We start from the raw sequence: 19,193 nt of genomic DNA on the forward strand, positions 1-19,193 counted from the left end.
AAGGCGGAATAAGATGAAATACAGACAACATGTCTATAATACAGACAGCACGTGTAACAAAAGTAGAGAGAAGGGGAGACTCATAGGATCAGAATTGGAAGGCTTCTCTGAGGCCATCCAACCCAGTGTGATCTACAATGGTTGGGAAAAGAAAGTTTCATGGAGGAAGCTAGGAACTGAGCCTGTAAAGGCCAGGTAACATGTGGAGGGCCATGGAAAGGTAGATTCACTTAAAATTCAATAAATGTTTCTATGGAGACCATTTTCTTAAATAAAATTTTTTATTTACTATTTTTTTTTTACATTTTAGAAACTAAAATAGTTGGCCAGCTTAATCTGTTAGTAACCTGGAGGGTCTATCTTATATTGCTTTCCTAAGTTTCTCTTAGAAAGTTCAAGCTCTTGTTTCTCCTTTTTGCTTTTGTTTATTTAGCTTGCAGCCTTTATGCCATCCTGAATAAAAGGTGCTCTGGGGGGACTGGGAGTGCATCACCCTGCATGATTAGTCAGGAACAACTCGTCCGTAAGGCTGCTGGCTTATGTTATCTGCTTTCTAATGAAGGCACCATATCACTAGTAAGTAAACATTTAATTGTGGCATCTGTTCCTATTTGTTTCCTTTTCTTGAAAATGTTTTTCAAAAGATTATTGCAGTCTTTTTCTTAAAAGTTTTTTCCTTTATGTTATAGCTTTTTATTACATCTTGACAAATCGGAACAAAATTAGCTGTATATATTGGTTTACAGACATCATGGTACACAATTGTGGAAATAATAGACTTAATTTATGTCTTATCAATTGAATCTATAATATTTGCTCTCTTATACAATCTTATTATAATGCCTTTTGTGTCTTAGTGGTGACTCTAGATTCTTGAGATTGTCATCTGCCTGCCCACTCTGCCAGCAGTCTTGAAAGATTTTGAATACAATCAACTATGTTATATTACCTTCAAAATCAAACAGAAAAATCCTTTTTTTATATAACCTGACCCATTCATACTTTTCCAGACTTACTAAACTTTATTTTCCTCTATGAACTCTGTCGTTCAGCTATAATATACCAGCGTCCTTGCAGTTGACACATCATCTGCCATCACTGTATCTTTCCTCTGGCCATCTCCTATGCCTGGATGCTCTTCATTTTCACCTCTTGTCTTCTATTTTCCCTGCTTTCCTTCATGTTTCAGCATAAGTCCTTTGCAAGAAGACTTTCCTGGGCCCCCTTGTTGCTTAATGCCTGTTTTTCTGAAATATCTTTGGTTTACTTTTTTATCTTGTGTGTACCTAGTTGTTTATGTGTCTTCCCTACTCAAACATTATTACTTCAAGTTGTAGTCATTGATTAATTCTCTCAGTGTGGTACCAGATTCTTAGAATGATCCCAGTTAAATTAGTATCTGCTGAATTGTTTTATTTTGGTTGTTTGAAATCAGGTAAATATGTGGATTCAAAAATGAGATTGTGCCACAGTGATTTGATCTGTTGGTGGCCATGGAGCATTCTAGACTATATTTTATCCTCGTGTCCTTTTCTTATATAAGAGATTGAGAATCTCATTGGAAAATTCCTAGGGTACTGATACCTGATTTATTGAACGTCATTTGAGGCATGGCAGCAAAGGAAGGATGGTGGGGAATTATATATGACCTCTAGGCTGGAGATGGCCTTTTCCCTATCCATAAGTGGCATGTAACCACATTATGTTTAAGATGGTATTTTCTAGGACAAGGTCCTTAAACCAAAGAAAATGATGGCCATGTTAATTCTAATCAGCTCTGTATTCTGATCCTTTTAGTCATAACTTTGGTACACTTGGTCCCATGGGAGATGATAACCTGAAGAATTAAATAAGATACGATCTTTTCTTCTTTTAGAGCTTACAGGAAGAAGAGATTCTGAAAAAAATTGATTTGGCAATAAATTAAAATTTACTTTGGCAACAATAAGTAACATAAAGATATTTGTCAGCTACCTGATAAAACACTGAGAAAAATGTTTAGAATGTTTACTTCTAAAATATTTTTCTTTTCAGCCTTGCCAGACATTTTACCAAATTTGTCATGAAGCAGTGGGAAGGTTTATACAGTATGGCATTCTTGTGGTAGCAGAGGTAAGATTAATGATTTATCTTTATTTTTGCATCTAGTTTCCTGTCCTCCACCATTTACTTTCTACATTCTGTCTTTACCAACAACATTTTGTAGACGGAAAATCTTAGCCTGGAATAACTTTAGATTGTCAATATGAAAGTTTTGTGGGCATAGTATGAAAGATAGCCTTGCTTTAATCCATGACCTGTTGAATTTTATTTATTTATTTTAAGCCCTCATTTTCTGTCTTAGTAACAATTCTAAGACAGAAGGGCAAATGAAGTTAAGTGATTTGTCCATGGTCTCATAGTTAGGAAATGTCTAAGCCAGATTTGAACTCAGGTCCTCCTGACTCCAGACCTGGAGCTCTCTCCACCTTGCTACCTACCCGTCCAAATATATCATGTTGTTTTGTGGTAATTCTTTTGCATAAGGGAATCTTCTGGAATGATAGAGGTTCCCCTTTTGACCATGGTTTTCTAAGACTGAGTTCACAGTGTTCAAGCCTGAACTAGAGATGAGACTGTCAAAAGGAAAAGTCCTTACCTGGGAACTGGATTATATTTAAGGAAAAGCCCTTCAGCTAGCCAGAGATTGTTGGGGAAACAAACCTATTAATGAATTTGAATGTAATGAATAATGTATTATAACAATGGCAGCCTGTTTAGCATTTAGCTTTATTGACAAGTAATAGAGAAGAGTGGTGTGGGGAGGAGAGAAGGGGACCAATATACAAGTCAAACATATATATATATATATATGTAAATAATTTTTAATAAAAATCATAAAAGGGTGGGTGCTATGTTGGGGAGCACAGAGAAATGGATCTATTCAGGTAGTTGATTGAAGTGGCATGCTTTAGGGGAAGAGAGATAAGCTTTTGGGGAGGGGAGATCTACCCCCAGTGGAAAGGAGATATACTCTAAAGTACTTTCCCTTTTTCTATTTTTTCATAAATATTTTTTAAAACTATTATACTTTTTCCAGATTACATGTAGATTCAGTTTTAAAAATTGTTTTTGACATTTTACAATCAAGATTCTCCCATTTCTTCTCCTTTTTCTCCTTCCCTGAAACAGCAGGTAATAGGATATAGATTGTATGTTCCAAAATATCTTTCTGACATTAGTATACTTAAACCCTGATTTTTGTGACTACCTAGAACTGGCCAATTTGTATATCAAAGTTCAGGTCACATAGGGGATTTTATGCAGGTGCAGAGGGGAAAGAAACTGGTAGTTGGCAAGATAGAATTTTTGGACACAGCTGTTTTATTCTTAAAAATGCTAATAGTATTTTTCCATGTATAGATTCTATAAGCTACAGTCTCCTGTTAAGGGAGACTGGCAGGGTGGTTTCAAGACCACTTATCTTACAACTCATATGTGCATAGAAAATGTAGTCAGCTGTTCGATCAAGAAGTTACCTCTCCTCTTGAGGTTCAGTCAATCCATATCTACTTCTCCAGTAATGGTTCTGGTAGCTACTACCTACTGATCTCAAGGACACTCCCCTTCTTTTCTTAATGAATTCAGAACTTTCATCCCAACTTATAAGAGGGTACTTCAACACACATGTTGATATCCTCTCAAACACTCTAACGCTTTAGTTCCTCAACTTAACTCATTTTTCCATGATTTATATTTCCATCCTATATCAACTACACACTGAATTGATATATGATTTTGCCATCATCTACAAATGTACCACTTCCATCTTCATAAATTCCCTTTTCTGCTCAGTCTATTGTTATTCCACCTTCTCTTCTGCCCTACAACTGCAAATGTTGGCTTTTTCCTCACCATGCCCTTCAGTTCTTTGAACCCTCAGTTCTTTCCCATGTTATCAACTATGTAATGGCTATCCTCTCCTCCATTCTCCATCATGACCTCTTACTGAACCAACTCAACTCTATGCTATATCCTTATCTCATGTCTCTTACCTCACTTATCTTGTTGCTGCTCTTGCCCTGCCAAGCTTCAGCCTTGGGTTATTCCCATCATATTTTACCTTCATACCAACTCAAATGTTGATGAATGAAATTGGAGAAAATAATTAAACAATCCTGACTGGATCCATTACAAATTTATGTTACATGATCTTAACCAGGCTCTTACTGTGGCAAGAAAATCTTTTGATGCCTCTCTAATTGACTCACTATTCCATGCCACTTTTTTCAAACCATATTCCTCTTCAGACCTCTCTCATTGCTTCCCTCTTGACTTCTCATCTGCTTCATATTTCACTGAAAAAACTGAGACTATTCACTAAAAGCATCCTTTCCTCTCTTCCTCATCTCACATCACTCAGATGCTTGCTGCAACTATTTTCTCCTTTACTCCTGTCTCACATGAAAAAATAGCCTGCTCTACACATGCACAAGTGATCCCATTCAATCCCATGTTTTCCAGTAGATTGTCTCCTCTGGCATCCCCACTCTTATTAATTATTTCTAGTCTCTCTCTGTATGCTGGCTGCTTCCCTATTATTTACAAACATATCCATGCTTCTTCCAGTCTCATAGAACCCTCACCTGATCTGTATTCACTAGTTATTGTCTTATATCAAATCAGTCTTCCTAAAGTACAGGCCCCATCATCTCACCACACTATTTGAGGAACTCCAGTGGTTCTCTAGCACTTCCAGAATCAAATACAAAATATTTGACTTTCTAAGTCCTTCATCATCTGCTCCCTCCCCCCCCTCACCTCCCATGTCTTTTTCTACCTTCCCCCCATAGTCTGATCCAGTGACACTGGTGGTTTTGCTATTCCTTGACAATCTACTGAGTATGTGCATTTTGATTCACTCCATTCCATAACTCCTTCACTACCACTGGACTTCCTTCAAGTCCGAGCAAAAATTCCACTGTCCAAGCCCCCTTAATTCTAGTGCTTTTTCTCTGTGGATTTTCCTTTTATAGTTCGTACAGAGTTATTTATGTGTTGCTTGGCCTCTTGTTCTGGGAGCTCCTCAAAAGCAGAGACTGTTTTTTGCCTTGCTTTGTGTCTTTATTTTTTTAGCAGAGTGGCTACTTATGGGTACTTAAAAAAAATGCTTGTTGACTTGTTGAACTGTCCACTTAATTTTGACTTTAATCATCATACTCCATGGTAGAATTGATAGGGGTATTGTGGTGAATGTGGGCAAGCAATTTCGGGGGGCAGGGTTGATTTCAGAATTCTGATTTTACTTACTTGGTTGGTATTTCATAGGAATTTGAGGGAGGAACTGGATAGTAGCCAGGAAGCTGCTTCAAAATAGGAAAGCATAGAAAGATTTATAGCCTGGATCAGAGAAAAATTCAAAAGGGACCAACCAACATATAGATTGAATTAGCTGGAACTCAAACTTTCAGTCCTTTCCTTTTTCTATATTGTATGCCTGCACCTAATTAGTGGTCTCTGTTTGACTGCTACACTTTTTCCCAATTTAGCAAGATGACCAAGAAGACATTAGCCCTGGTCTCGCTGAACAGTCCTGGGAGAAGAAACTTCCTGAGCCTTTGTCTTGGAGAAGTGATGAAGAAGATGAGGATAGTGATTTTGGTGAAGAGCAGAGAGATTGCTACCTAAAGGTATTTTTGCATGAAATTCTGTAGGCTATATCAGTGTGATGTTGATGCAACTAAAAATAATACCTCACTTCATTGTTTATTGGTATAAAGGAAATAAGGATTAGAAAAATCAAGAAGAGTAGTATGCATAAATCATTTTGTTGCTATAAGTGTGTGTGTGTGTGTGTGTGTGTGTGTGTGTATATATGTGATCCTTTTGTGAATACCAGTAGCACTTATGTCTCCTAAGGAATGTCCACACTCTGATTTGTATCCATGTATAATAACTACAGAGAGATCATAAATTCTCTGAAGCCAAGGATCCCTATCATAGTCATCTTAATTCAGTCTCTGGAACTCTGCCCTACACAGACTCAGTGCTCAAAAATGTAATTGCATTTTTGCATATTGCATAATTGCATCAAATTGAATTCTGTTTATTAAAAAACTTGCAGTATACATCACATTCAGCTTTGACTGGGCCTATGACAAAAATGAAATGGCTACCCTCAGTCAGCTTACTATCTTCTGGATTCAAGTTGGTCCTTGCAACACACCCTTTATTACATATGAGAGTCACTGATTTCACATCTCTTCCCCTGATGTACCCCAGCAGACTGGCCCCAGAGACCTGGCTAGGAAGGTAGTGAGTGAGAGGGAAGTCTCATGATTCTGGAATTTGGCTTAGGTGCCATTTTGGATAGCCTCTGCTGGTACTCTTTGGGTAGGTGATTCAAAGGTTTTGTTATTAATTATTTAGCATTAGCATGTTCTACTTCAGTGTTGATTATTTCTATTGAATATCTGTCTGTACAGAAATCACTTACTTAAAAAAAATAGTGACAGTAAGATGTGTTCTAGATTTAATCTCTTTTTTGAGTGTCTGTCTTAAATAGTTATCCAAAGAATATTCCTTTGAGATTCAGTTTGCATTATTTTTAATGATAAATTATCCTGTTGTATTTTTCAGGTGAGTCAGTCCAAAGAACACCAGCAATTCCTCACCTTCTTACAAAGGCTCCTTGGGCCTTTGTTAGAGGCCTATAGCTCAGCTGCCATCTTCATCCATAACTTCAGTGGCCCGATTTCAGAACCAGAGTATCTGCAGAAGTTACACAAATACTTAATAACCAGAACAGAAAGGAATGTTGCTGTATATGGTACGTTGAGTCATTTTTTTGAGTGGGGGGTGAAGTTAGTGATAGAAATGGGGAAAGTAACTTTTATACTTTGATTTGTGAATATGATTTTAGATTGTAAGAGCTAGAGATGGACCTTAGAGACATCTACCCCATACTACCAACATACTTGCATCCCAGAGAGAGGGGAAGGCATGAATTAGTCAAGAAACATACAAACAATGGCAGAGCTAGACCTAGAATTCATCTCCTTACTCTCTGTAGGCTTGGACTTTTCCCCTTCTGCCATGTAGTCTTTCTACTGATACTAGCAATGCAGTCATACCATGGTTGCCTCTTAACCTCAGTGTCTTCATTCCCCTTTTACACACAGCTGAGAGTGCTACATATTGTCTTGTGAAGAATGCAGTGAAAATCTTTAAGGATATTGGGGTAGGTATCCATTTTTGATATTGGAGAAAATTACTTTCAGTTTCATTCTATATGTATTGAGTGAGATATAGCTATCATGTAAGCCACCCCTGCAGTGCTTTGGGTGGGGGTAGTGTGTATGTATGCTTTTTCAGGGTGACAAAGACATTTATGGATGATGATGGGTAAGGAAAATTTTTTTGGCTCATAATCTTGCTCATTTCAAATGCTTTTTCTAAGACTTTTTATAAATAACATGTCTGCACGTACTTGGCACTACAGGAAAAAAATTGGCTAAATTAGTGATTATATTTGATTTTTACATTTAATTTTAAAATAAGATTATGGTTATTTCTATTAAGTGAGAATTACCATATGGCCTTACATTACACATGTGCCATTTGATGTTATGTGTGTAAAATCAGTGAGAGGTGAGGGGTGAATGAAGATAGACTATTTCAAATCTATTGAAGCTTTAAGCCATTATTTTCAAGGCTTTGTTCTGAAGGTTATTTACTCACAGTTGAAAGTGTTTTAGGGACTGCAGACTTGGTACCTTGCATTTTACTTGTTAATAATACTTGTTAAAAATGCAGATAGAAAATTTTATACTTGTGTATGTAAAATGAAAACCTCTTTAGAACAAGGATTTCCATATTGTATCCCTAGCACTTGGCATACTATTTTTCCATAATAGATAGCTCATAAATTCAGTTGAATTTAATCAAAGTAATAGACTGGTATAAAACTATTTGTGTTCAAAGCAAGGATTCACATCCCCTTTACTTTTGGTGTCTTTGTAGTTACTGAAGAGGTTGAGCTCCAAGGGCAGGTGGAAGGCCAGAGTGGAATAGAGAGAAAATGAGAAATTGAACATGATCTGTTTCCTTCTTTCTTAGGTTTTCAAGGAGACAAAACAAAAGAGAATATCAATTTTGGAGTTAAGCAACACTTTTCTACCTCAGTGTAACCGGCAGAAACTACTGGAATATATTTTAAGCTTTGTTGTATTATAGAAGAACGGTAGCACTTTTGCCTAAAAAGAAAAATAAAGGGGATGGGGAGGGTGAGGCCAGCACAGTCTCCAGGATTTCACTGGCCCAACAGTTGGAGGTGCCATGATGTGGTAGGACCTTATCTGCCTGGATCCACTGGAAGACAAGTGCCTTCTTCCATCCATGGATTTGCGATAATCCCTCTTCTGCAGTAATATAATAACCTACAGTGAACACTTGGATTTAGCCTCAATTTGCAGATCAAAATCAGTAGACTTAAAAATGAAATCTCAGTAAATTATTTTGGATTTTATTGAATAACTACATTTTAAATAACTACTTTTAAGGTCTAATTCCTATTGAGTTTTGCGCAAAAAAAAAATGTAGTGATAAGCAAAAGCCCTGAGCTTGTTTAGCAGACATAGTTTTTTCAGCAAATCCACCAGGATTTAAGTGCTTTTTAAAATAAGTTTAAATCATCCAATTCACTCACTTTTTTACTCTCTAAAAAAATAGAGTAATATAATTTTTCATATATGCACCTTTCATCAGAAAGCTCTTTAAGAATTGAATCGGCTGATACAAATTGTAGCCTGGGATCAATGTTTTCTTTAGGGGTCTGATATAAAAGTTGTTATAGGCCTGCATGAAATGAAATAATAGCTTAGGTCAAGAAATTAAAATCACCATAAATAACATAGCAAGGAATAAATCAAGTAGTCAGAGTTCAAAAGGAGCTGGCCAAGTATCTTTCACTTTTGCAAAAAGTGCCATTGAGTTTTTATTGACCGCAGTATACAAATGATCATTCAATTAGTGTTCTGGACCTCTTGTTTTATATCTATCTCGGCAAGGTGTGCACCTTGCATAGCATCGTGTCTTTACTTCTTTCTGAAGTGTGAAGGAAATTGCCACCTACTGAATTGTCCAGCACTGATTTATTTCTGTAGCATTTGGGTGCTTCTTAGAAGGTTCCCACCTAGCCATGGATTTAGCTCAACTTGCCTTTTCTTCAGGTGATGAGATCTGAGCCTACGGTGCTGTGGCTGGGAAGCCACTACCTTGTAACTCAGCTGCTTTGTGAAGTAATTGTGCATGGACAACGTTTAGCTTTGTGAAAAATCCATGATTCTTCAAAATTACAGGGAAATTACATGCCAAAACCTATCATGTTGAATTGTTATTGAGACCACATAGTGGGCAAATAATTATGAAAGGCTGTCTGTTTGTGAAGGGCACGTGCCATTTCGTTAGGAGACAGCATAATTGTACATTAATTGCACTAATGTTGATGATCCTTTAAGGATAATGTGACATTAAAATGTTTTGTAATGGACTGCTGCTCATTATCTCCATTGGTATTATGAATTTAAGAGTTTTTCCCCCCAGTGAATGTAGTGTATTATTTTTGAATCTAATGTAAAATTTACCAAGACTTGTTAATACCAATAACTTTGGCTTTAAACACTATTTAATAATATCTCTTGAAAGATCAGGGATTTTTGGATATATGTTACTAACTGGCATTACACAAAACCTTTTACTTAAAACGTCCAACAGTGATGCTATATATATATATATAATCCTTCTTCATAGTCAAATTCCAAGTTAATCACAAGTTATTCTTTGATGATGTTTTATGGAAAACTAAGCAAGTGGTTATTCTGATAGTAAACTAATCTGAAGTGTGTGCACCTTCCTTCCTGTCTCCTTGTGTTCCAGACCTCTGTGCTAGGGGATGTGATGATAAAATTCATATTTTAACATTCCAGTTTATTTAGGCAAGTTATTAGCAAGGAATGAACATATCCACATTACGTAGGATACTTACACTTGGAAGAAATACTTAGGGAAGCTTCCTTTTTTATTAGTTTTGTATTAACTTGGGAATCAGACCTTTTAAAAAAATCATCTTAGGGGATTTGGGGAAGAAACCCAGGAAACTACCCTTTTTTAAACCTAATTTTCAATTTAAGAGTTTGCCAGCTTTGTTGTAGTTTGCTGGTTGAACTGATATAGGAAGGCCCACTACACAGTCACTGCAGCAGGGATCTGCTATGTAAAATCTGAGCCTGCTTTGAGAATAACAACTTCTCTTTTTGTTTCCTGTTGATACATTTAGGTCCTGCCCCATCATGTCTTTTGTAGAAGTCTAGTCAAATGCTTTGGGAAGTGCAGCAAAATGATCTTGCCACTTAACTATAATTCACTGTGAGCATAATTATGCATGCTTTTTGTTATTAACAGGTGCTTTGAAAACTTTTTAAGGAAGAAAATCTCAACCAAAGTTACACTAATGCAGAGGTACTGACACCAGAGATAAGTTTTAGAATATTGCACTATTCAATGCCTCAGCTACTGAAATATTTTTAGTTCACTTGACGAGCTCCATCCCACTTGACTGTAGCTAAAGCATCCTCTTTGCTAATAGAGATATTTTCTGCATAATACTTTCTTAAAGACGGGGCTTCCATTTAAGGCTAAACAAACTAGGTGCTTGTAAATAGGTTATTCTGGTTTACTCTACCGCATGCACTTAAGTCAAACCAAAGTGCATGTCCTCTAGGGGGAGGCTGTAAATGAAGGACCGCCTAAGCAATATGAAACTTCACTCTTCTTAAATGAAAATATCCTGTGTAATTCAGACTGCAGGGAAGGAATCACTTCTCTCCCTCTTAAAAACAAAACAATGAAATCTGTTGAACTAGAACAGAAAGTACTTTATAGATTTGGGAATGGAGACTGGTGAGGAGAATACTATCTGAATTTAATTTACTGTGAATTTCGATTATGAGCAGTTTGGGAAATATTTAACTATATTTTGGACATTTAAAAAAATCAGTGATAAATTAAAACTGAAGCAAAAGGTAAATTAAGCATGCATGTTATGTGATCATGTTGCATATAAAGGGTATATAATGTGAATGTGTGTGTATATAAATGCAGCTATGTCCATATAGACACACACCTATTTCCCCTGAAGCTAATAAGCACAGAAAACTACTGTGATATTGGGTTCCTAAAATGAGAAGCCTTTCTTTTAGAGGGTAGGTCAAGGGTGGTTCATCTCAAAGATCTAGGTTTTCTACTGAACATTCAGAGCTATTGCTCTGATTTGGGGCAAATAGATTCAGACCTAGAAGTAAATATTGGTTGGCATGACTGAAGCAGATTGTTGCAAACAAGTAGTTCTAGAATTCAGATAGGGTGGAACCTGTTCATTGATTTTTGCTAATTCTAATTTGCTAAAGTTAGAATGTAAAAATCAATTTGGTTCTTTTTAGGAACTGCAGACTTGGTACCTAGCATTTTAGTTAAAAAAAAAAACTAATGATTACATTTTGAAAGAAATTTTTGACATTTTAATATTTCAAACTCTGAAATGCCGTGTTGGCAGTTTTTAAAATACTTGCCTGTTTGTGTACATAAAAATACCACATTAATATTGTAAAAAATATGGATAGAAAATGTAAAAAATAACTGTTGAGTCTGTGAACTAACCCAATTTGGAAATGTTAGCTAATTTCTATGCCTGTTAAATGTCATGTCAGAAGCACAGAAATGTAGTTTTATTATAATAAATTACAAAATCACAATGTACTTCATGTCTCTGCACTTTCTGAGAAGTGGGGAGGTGGAGAGAAGTTATTACTTTATTCCAAAGAGGATAGGGTGGGGTGCAAAAGCATATCACTAGGAACCTTTTCATATTCCCCTTAGTTTTATACAAATCATTAAGTTAACATTTTTTTAGGGACATTTAACTTTATTAGCACTGGAAAACTCCCAATATGGAGTTTTCCTTTTACCTCCATCACATTGGCAGTAGCTGTGTCACTTAATCTTAACGAGTTACCTGATGGCACTAAGAAGTTGTGAGTTGCAGACAATCACATAACTATGAATCAAATTACTTAAAATGAGGTTTTCCTGACTCCAAGGTTGGATTTCTCTTTTCTTTGCCATACATCTCTTGTCAGAAACAAAACACACTATATTTATAACTGTGGCATGCACATCAGAAATAAAAGTAGCTCTCCAGGTAGTTTGGCTGAAATTTTAGCTTTTGAAATATATGCATTTTCTTTAGTTGTGTAATTATCTTGAGGGGGTACCCATAACCTGGCCAAATGCAATCACCTTGGTCCCATAGTTTTTATCCTAGAATATCGGTGTTGAATATTTAAGATACAATGAATATTTTAAACTTTTGAAAAAAATTCCTTTGAATTTGCACCTTCCTGATTGCTTAATGGTTATATTTAAATATAATACATAAATAGGAAGGATAGCTAAAAGAAACTAATAATTATTCAATCAGCATTGAGTGAAAATATGAACAATGGAAAGAGAGGATCCTGTATAACTGTTTTTAGGGTGGTGGTAGTGATGATGGCACCTTTACTCCTGAAAAACAAACCAAAGTCCTATTCATATAAACATTGATATTGCAGAAGACAGGGAAGAAAGCAGAACAAGTTTCTATAGCCACTTCTACTGAATGAGGCTAAATGACAAATAAAGTCTCCCTTGTGTTGAAATAAATTGTTCCTTTCTGAGAATGGCCAATGAAAAGGCCAGTCTCAACCTCTGTGGTTCAAGTTTTTTTCCACCAGTTCAGATCCATCTTGGCTTTCCAAACACAGGCATCATTAATATGTAAGGTATTGGACTTCAGATGCCAGGTGTGAATCTTAAAAACTACTCAGACTGTACCTTAGAAGATTTGGTCTAGCTATTCCCTTATTGTAACTATGGAGATACTTGGTCTAACAAGAATCAAGAATGTATTGGGAAATTTTAAAATTACTCCACCCTACTCAGACAGTGCCTTAGGGGAAGATAAAGTTGTAAACTCCTGATTGAACAATGAAAGTCCCCAACTCATACCTTATAGTAAAGCTAGAATCTTAAGCTAGGTCTATTTTTAGATCTAATACAAAAAGGTGTTAAGTACCTGTAAAGGTTAACTTAAAAAAATTAAATTAAATTAGACTAAAAGGTCAAGTAACTTATAAAAGGTAAGCTTAACAAGGAGGTGTGAAGTACTCAGAAGATTTAATCTACCCAGAGAAGGTGAAAACCGAAGAAGGTGAAAACTAAGAATGGGCAGTCCTGGAAAAAAGCATCTACTGTGATTGGTAGACGTGAAAATTTAGGGGAGGTGACATAAGAGAAAAATCTTTTTAAAAGGAGGTGAAGGAATGAGTTCAGGACAATTGAATTCAGTTACAATTTAATTCAGTTTGGAGAGTTATTTCAGTTTGGAGTGGAAGAACCCAGCTTGGAGACAATCTTGTGGTGAGTGATAAAGACTGACTCACCTTCTGTTAGGCTCAGGCCTAGGCCCTTTTTCTACTGCTTGGCTCAGCCTGAGCCAGAGCAATTTAAATTAATTCTCTCTCTCTCTCTCTCCTTCCCTTAATTCCTTCTTTCTTTATTAATTAAAATCTCCATAAATCCCAGCTGGCTTGGGTATTTTCATATTTGGGAATTTCCCATGGCATCCACTTATTTTAGATTTTAAGTCGAAACACAAGCAAATTAGCTGGTGGCTACCAATATGCTTTCTGTGAAGTTACTTGGTTATTTTCTAGAGTGATGGCCCCTTCTCCCAAGGGGATCTGGCATCTTTTCCACTGTAGAGCTGTTGATCATGGAGCCCGAGATTAAGGTGTTAGAGGGTTCCAATTTTATGGATGAAAACTTAGGTTGATCAGGGATGAAGGATCAAAAAAAAAAAAAAACCAAACCCAAAGGGCTTTATAATCTAGACTTTTACTTTCATTTCATAGAACTTGTAAATGCACTGTTTCTTTTTGGGGGGTGCACAGAACTAAAGCTAGTCCAGTGGAATCTCATCTTCCCATGACCATAAATTCTTGATTACTGAAAAGTCCTAAAATCCATCTTGAGAATCCTGTCTTGGACATGGTAGTACCATGTCAGGCAAAGATTTCTTAACCTTTTGTATTATATATTACTAGGTCAAAATCCAATATGTTACAACTTTTATGAAACTCCTATGATATAAGGATGGGGGAGACTCAGTATACACTTGCTAGGCAAAACTGCTAGGATATTGAGATGAGGAAGACCAATTTGTTTTTCACCTTTCTAATGTGTCCTTTGCATTGTATAGGCTCCTGTACTTGGATCCTTCCTGTCTTTGAAATTTCTCAAAAGCTAGAAGGAGGATGTCTTTCTTACCTCCAGATACCAGGGTAATCCAATTTGTGAGGGTTATGGTACTCAGGGAAAGAGGATTTGTCTGTCTTTTGAATTCTTAATTCAGCTATAAGCTTCCCTATAAAGCCTTCCTTGCCCTTTTCGGTGTAGCTGGAAGTGAACTCTCTAATTTACACCTCTCCCTTGAACTTTTAACTTTGATATAAATTCAAATGGATGCACCTTTGCTCTCTTTCTAGATCATGGGCTCCTTTGTACTTGAGCCCAGTAAGTACAGTGACTGAAAAACACAGGTGCTTAATAAATCTTGACAGAATTGAATATATTTTCATAAAGGCATGACAATGATAACTCTCATATATAAAGACCCTAAAATAAAATTTCTCATAGAGGTGCACAAATGATGGCCTTTGCTATAGTCCCTGTCCAGTCCTAATATTACTAGAGTACATTTGACTTAGAAAAGACTCCCAGAGCTTGGGAATTGCCAGAAAGATTGCAAAGGTTTCTAGAATGGTGCTAACAACCCCGTTACCTTGTTTCATCCCGTTGCCTCTAATATTTTTAATGAGCTTTCTAGAAGAGTGAGCAAATGATGCTTAAGCAAAATTGGAGGGTATTAACTTGGGAACTGTATGAAGCACATGCAAGTCAGGACATATCTTGGCTCCCTTTGAAGTCTATCAATGTGTTTACTGGGTTGGAAAATATCTATTGGAGTAAAGGGAAGAGATGTGGCTGGAGGTTTTCTCTCCCAGGCCAGGCCACGCCAACTCTGATTACAGTCCAGCCTGTTTGTCTGACTCCTGTTGAGTATCATTTTATTGTCTCATTTGGAAACCTTGATGAGTCTAATTTTTTTTAAACTTTTAAAAAATCCTTACCTTCTGTTTTAGAATCAATACTGGGTATTGGTTATAAAGCAGAATAGTGGTAAGGGCTAGGCAATGGGGGTTAAGAGACTTGCCCAGGGTTACATAGCTAGGAAGTGTCTGAGGTCAAATTTGAACCTAGGACCTCTCATCTCTAGGCCTGGCTCTCAATCCACTGAGTCACCCAGCTGCCCTCAATAAGCCCAATTCTTTAAAAATCTTAAAACAAAACAAAACAAATTTCTGATTAATGCTTGTTAATTAGATACTGATTGGATGGGATGCTAAGGTTCACCATCAGAGGCAAGATTTTTTTAATGGAAAATTTGTTTCAGATTGTAGATGAAGGAAACTACTGAATTTTTACCGAAAATTGGATTTGTAAGAAGCTTCTAGCTTCATTAACTTCCCACTGCATAAGATTTCTTCCCTACAGGCAAGATACAGAGTGAATTAATTTTGAAAGTAGGGCTAAGATAGGCAACTAAATGTAATTCATGTCAATGATAAGAATAAAAAACAGTCACCTACTATTTATGGAAATCACTTCCTATATAGGTTGCTCTATAAAGCTCATTGTGCTACTTCTGTTTTTGAGATCAATACTATTATTCTATATGGTTTCACTGTTGCTTAATTCTATTTCCTCGATGACAAAATCTTGTTGGTGATTAGAAATATGTTTTTTTAGAAACTTAGGGGGAATATTGAAGTAGAAAGAAAACTAGATTTCCCTACATTGTAAAGGAACTGGGATATGTTGAACAGAGCAGGGCAATTTGGATATGAATCAATCTCATTTGTGGAGTGGCGATATTCCTGAAAAGCTAAATGTAAATTCACTGTCTTGAAACTGAAAAATTAAATGGCAAGTCTTGAGGAGAGTCACTCATCACAGCATATCTTAGTGGATAGAGGAAATCATTAAGACTTGGCTTCATATCTCACCTCAGACACCTGTCCACCATGAAAAAGGTTATTATTATGATCAAATAAAAAAAGGGATCTGGACGTGTTATAAAGCATTGTGAGAATGCAAAAATACAAACTTGTTTTTCACAAGTTACAGAAAATATGCTGATCTACATTGGTTGGGGGAGTCTCCTCCCTCTGGGAGTTCCCTTTGAAATTCTCTACACCAATGAAATCACAGGTTATATTTCTAACCCTATCCTAATTCGTTTGCATTAGGTTTTATTTAATTGTGTACCAAGGGTAGGCAGGTGGCTTACTGGACAGAGAGCCAGACCTAGAGATAGGAGGTCCTGGGTTTAAATTTGGCCTCAGATTCTTCCTAACTGTGTGATCCTCAACAAGTCACTTAACTCCAACCATCTAGCCCTTCCTGCTCTTTTTCCTTAGAATTAATACTAAGACAGAAGGTAATAGTGAAAAAAAAATAAAGTGGGGTCCAGTATCAGATGCCCAGCTTGGAATGACTTAAGTAGTACTATTAAAGGAGTATCACACTGTCCAAGTAGATTGTTGAATTACCTTCTTCATTCCATCCCTGCTACTTTACTCTCAGTGTGATCTTTGGCAACTCTCTTAACCCCTTTGTCTCAGTTTACCCATTTGTAAAATGAAGTTGGACTAAATGATTTCTGAGCATTCTCTCAGATGATTTCCTTCCATGTATATCCTGTTCCTGATAAGTCAGTCTACTTTCTATCCCCTTGCATATCTTATAACATTTTCTTACTTTTATGTATTTTATTATGTCATTTCCTATACGCAGTGCAGTACCTGGCTCTACATAGTAAGCACATAATAGATATTTATTGACTTTAATGCACTCTTAATCAATATCTCTCTAGTGAGATTTTTTTCAAGGTCCAACTCAAATGAGACTTATTCTCCTTTCCCTTTTGGAAATGACTTTTCCTTCTTCATTCTTTTTTTTTAAACCCTTACCTTCCATCTTGGAGTCACTACTGTGTATTGGCTCCAAGGCAGAAGAGTGGTAAGGGTAGGCAATGGGGGTCAAGTGACTTGCCCAGGGTCACACAGCTGGGAAGTGTCTGAGGCCAAATTTGAACCTAGGACTTCCCATCTCTAGGCCTGGCACTCAATCCACTGAGCTACCCAGCTGCCCCCTTCCTTCTTCATTCTTTATGTAGTTCTCCTTTATCTTCTTTATGATTCTTTGTTTTGAATTAAAGTTATTATATAGGCAACTTTTACAAAAGTTTATAAAATAAAAATTCATATGTGTATATATACATGTAGGCAATTAGATACTGCTTTCTATGTATTTACTATTGAACATTACATATTATAGGGGAGACTAGGTGGGGCAATGGATAGTGTCAAGCATGGAGTCAGGAAGACTAATCTTTCTGAATTTAAATCTGGCCTTAGACACTTACTAGCTGTCTTGGCAAGTCACTTAACCCTGTTTGTCTCAGTTTCCTCATCTGTAAAATGAGCTGGAGAAATAAATGGCAAATCATGCCAGTATCCCCCCACATGGGGCCACAAAGAATTGGATCTGAATGAACAACAACAAATTACATATTGGGTTGTTGTGAATAAAAAATTAATTTTCTTTCTTTTTAAAAATTGGAGTTCATTTATTTGTTTTTTGTTACATTTAAATACCCAGTTAACTTATTTCCTCTTCCCCACTTCCCCTATTAGAAAAGGCATCATTTGACAAATAGATATTTGTATATATAAAACTATGTCTCATTTCTATTTATCAGTTCTTTCTCTGGAGTTGGACATACACAAGTCATTCTTCAAATAATATTTTTGTTGCTGTATGTAATGTTCTCTTGATTCTGCTTATCTCATAATTTTATTCTTTATAATTTCATGTAGTTTTTTTCCCCTGATTTTCCAAAATTAACCTGCCATTTCTTACTGCAAAGTAATATTCTATCACAATCCTATGCCACAACTTATTTGGTCATTCCCTAACTGATGACCATCCCTTCAATTTCTAGTTCTTTGCCACCATAAAGAGTGATACTATCAATACTTTAGAATATATTTTATTTTCATCCTCCTTTATCACTTTAGAAAATGAACCTAATAGTGTTATTGCTAGGTCAAATTGCTAAATCAGTTGTAGAACTATGAGCATAATTCCAGATTGTTATCCAAAACAGTTGGATCAGTTCACAGTTCTACCCACAATGTATTAGTATCCTAATTGTAAGCTTAAAATTAATATACAATAACTCCAAGCATTATATTTAATAAGATTTATTAATAATAACTAAAATAATAACTAAAAAAGATAGCTAGAGTAAAAAGGGAACTAACTCAACCACAGTCATAAGAGAACATGAGGGAGGAATTATACACAATATAAAACAATAAGTAAGGACACTAATGTGAATGAAGGGAAAAGGATTCTGGGAGATGAAGTCCAAGGATTCAAGATTTTTTAATTATACACCATGTCCTCACATCCATTCCAATTTTTATTATTTTGTCCTTTTATTATTTTAGCCAATCTAATAGGTGTGAGATGAAATCTGAGTTATTTTGATTTGCATTTCTCTAATCAATAATGATTTAGAGCACTTTTACATGTTTATATATACTTTCTATTTCATTATCCAAAAACTATCTGTTCATATCTTTTGAACCTTTATCAATTGGGGAATGACTCATATTCTTATATATTTTGCAGTTTTCTATATATTTAGATAAGAAATCTCTGTCTATAAAAATTTCCCTACTTACTGCTTTCCTTCTATTCTTTGCTACATTAGTTTTATTTGTACAAAAACTTTTAAATACAATGTATTCAAAATGCATACATTTTACTTTTTTGTTTGTTTGTTTAAACCCTTACCTTCCGTCTTGGAGTCAATACTATGTATTGGCTCCAAGGCAGAAAAGTGGTAAGGGCTAGGCAATGGGGGTTAAGTGACTTGCCCAGGGTCACACAGCTGGGAAGTGTTTGAGCTAGATTTGAACCTAGGA

General features: G+C 36.0%; 1 protein-coding gene across 5 annotated transcripts in view; it reads left to right on the forward strand.

Annotated features, from left to right (window-relative positions):
- GPAM (glycerol-3-phosphate acyltransferase, mitochondrial) overlaps positions 1-11,793 on the forward strand; it is a 74,141-nt gene extending 62,348 nt beyond the window's left edge. For all 5 annotated transcript variants that reach the window (XM_007479011.3, XM_007479010.3, XM_007479012.3 and 2 more), the window contains exons 17-22: positions 434-576; positions 2,035-2,112; positions 5,529-5,669; positions 6,619-6,808; positions 7,161-7,219; positions 8,098-11,793. In XM_007479011.3, coding sequence (XP_007479073.1) covers positions 434-576; positions 2,035-2,112; positions 5,529-5,669; positions 6,619-6,808; positions 7,161-7,219; positions 8,098-8,214 — 728 coding nt within the window. In that variant the 3' untranslated portion in view covers positions 8,215-11,793. The remainder of the gene's footprint in view (positions 1-433; positions 577-2,034; positions 2,113-5,528; positions 5,670-6,618; positions 6,809-7,160; positions 7,220-8,097) is intronic.
- Positions 11,794-19,193: the final 7,400 nt, after the last annotated feature.

Source organism: Monodelphis domestica, chromosome 1 (assembly GCF_027887165.1).
Source record: "Monodelphis domestica isolate mMonDom1 chromosome 1, mMonDom1.pri, whole genome shotgun sequence".
NCBI classification, from domain to species: Eukaryota; Metazoa; Chordata; class Mammalia; order Didelphimorphia; family Didelphidae; genus Monodelphis; species Monodelphis domestica.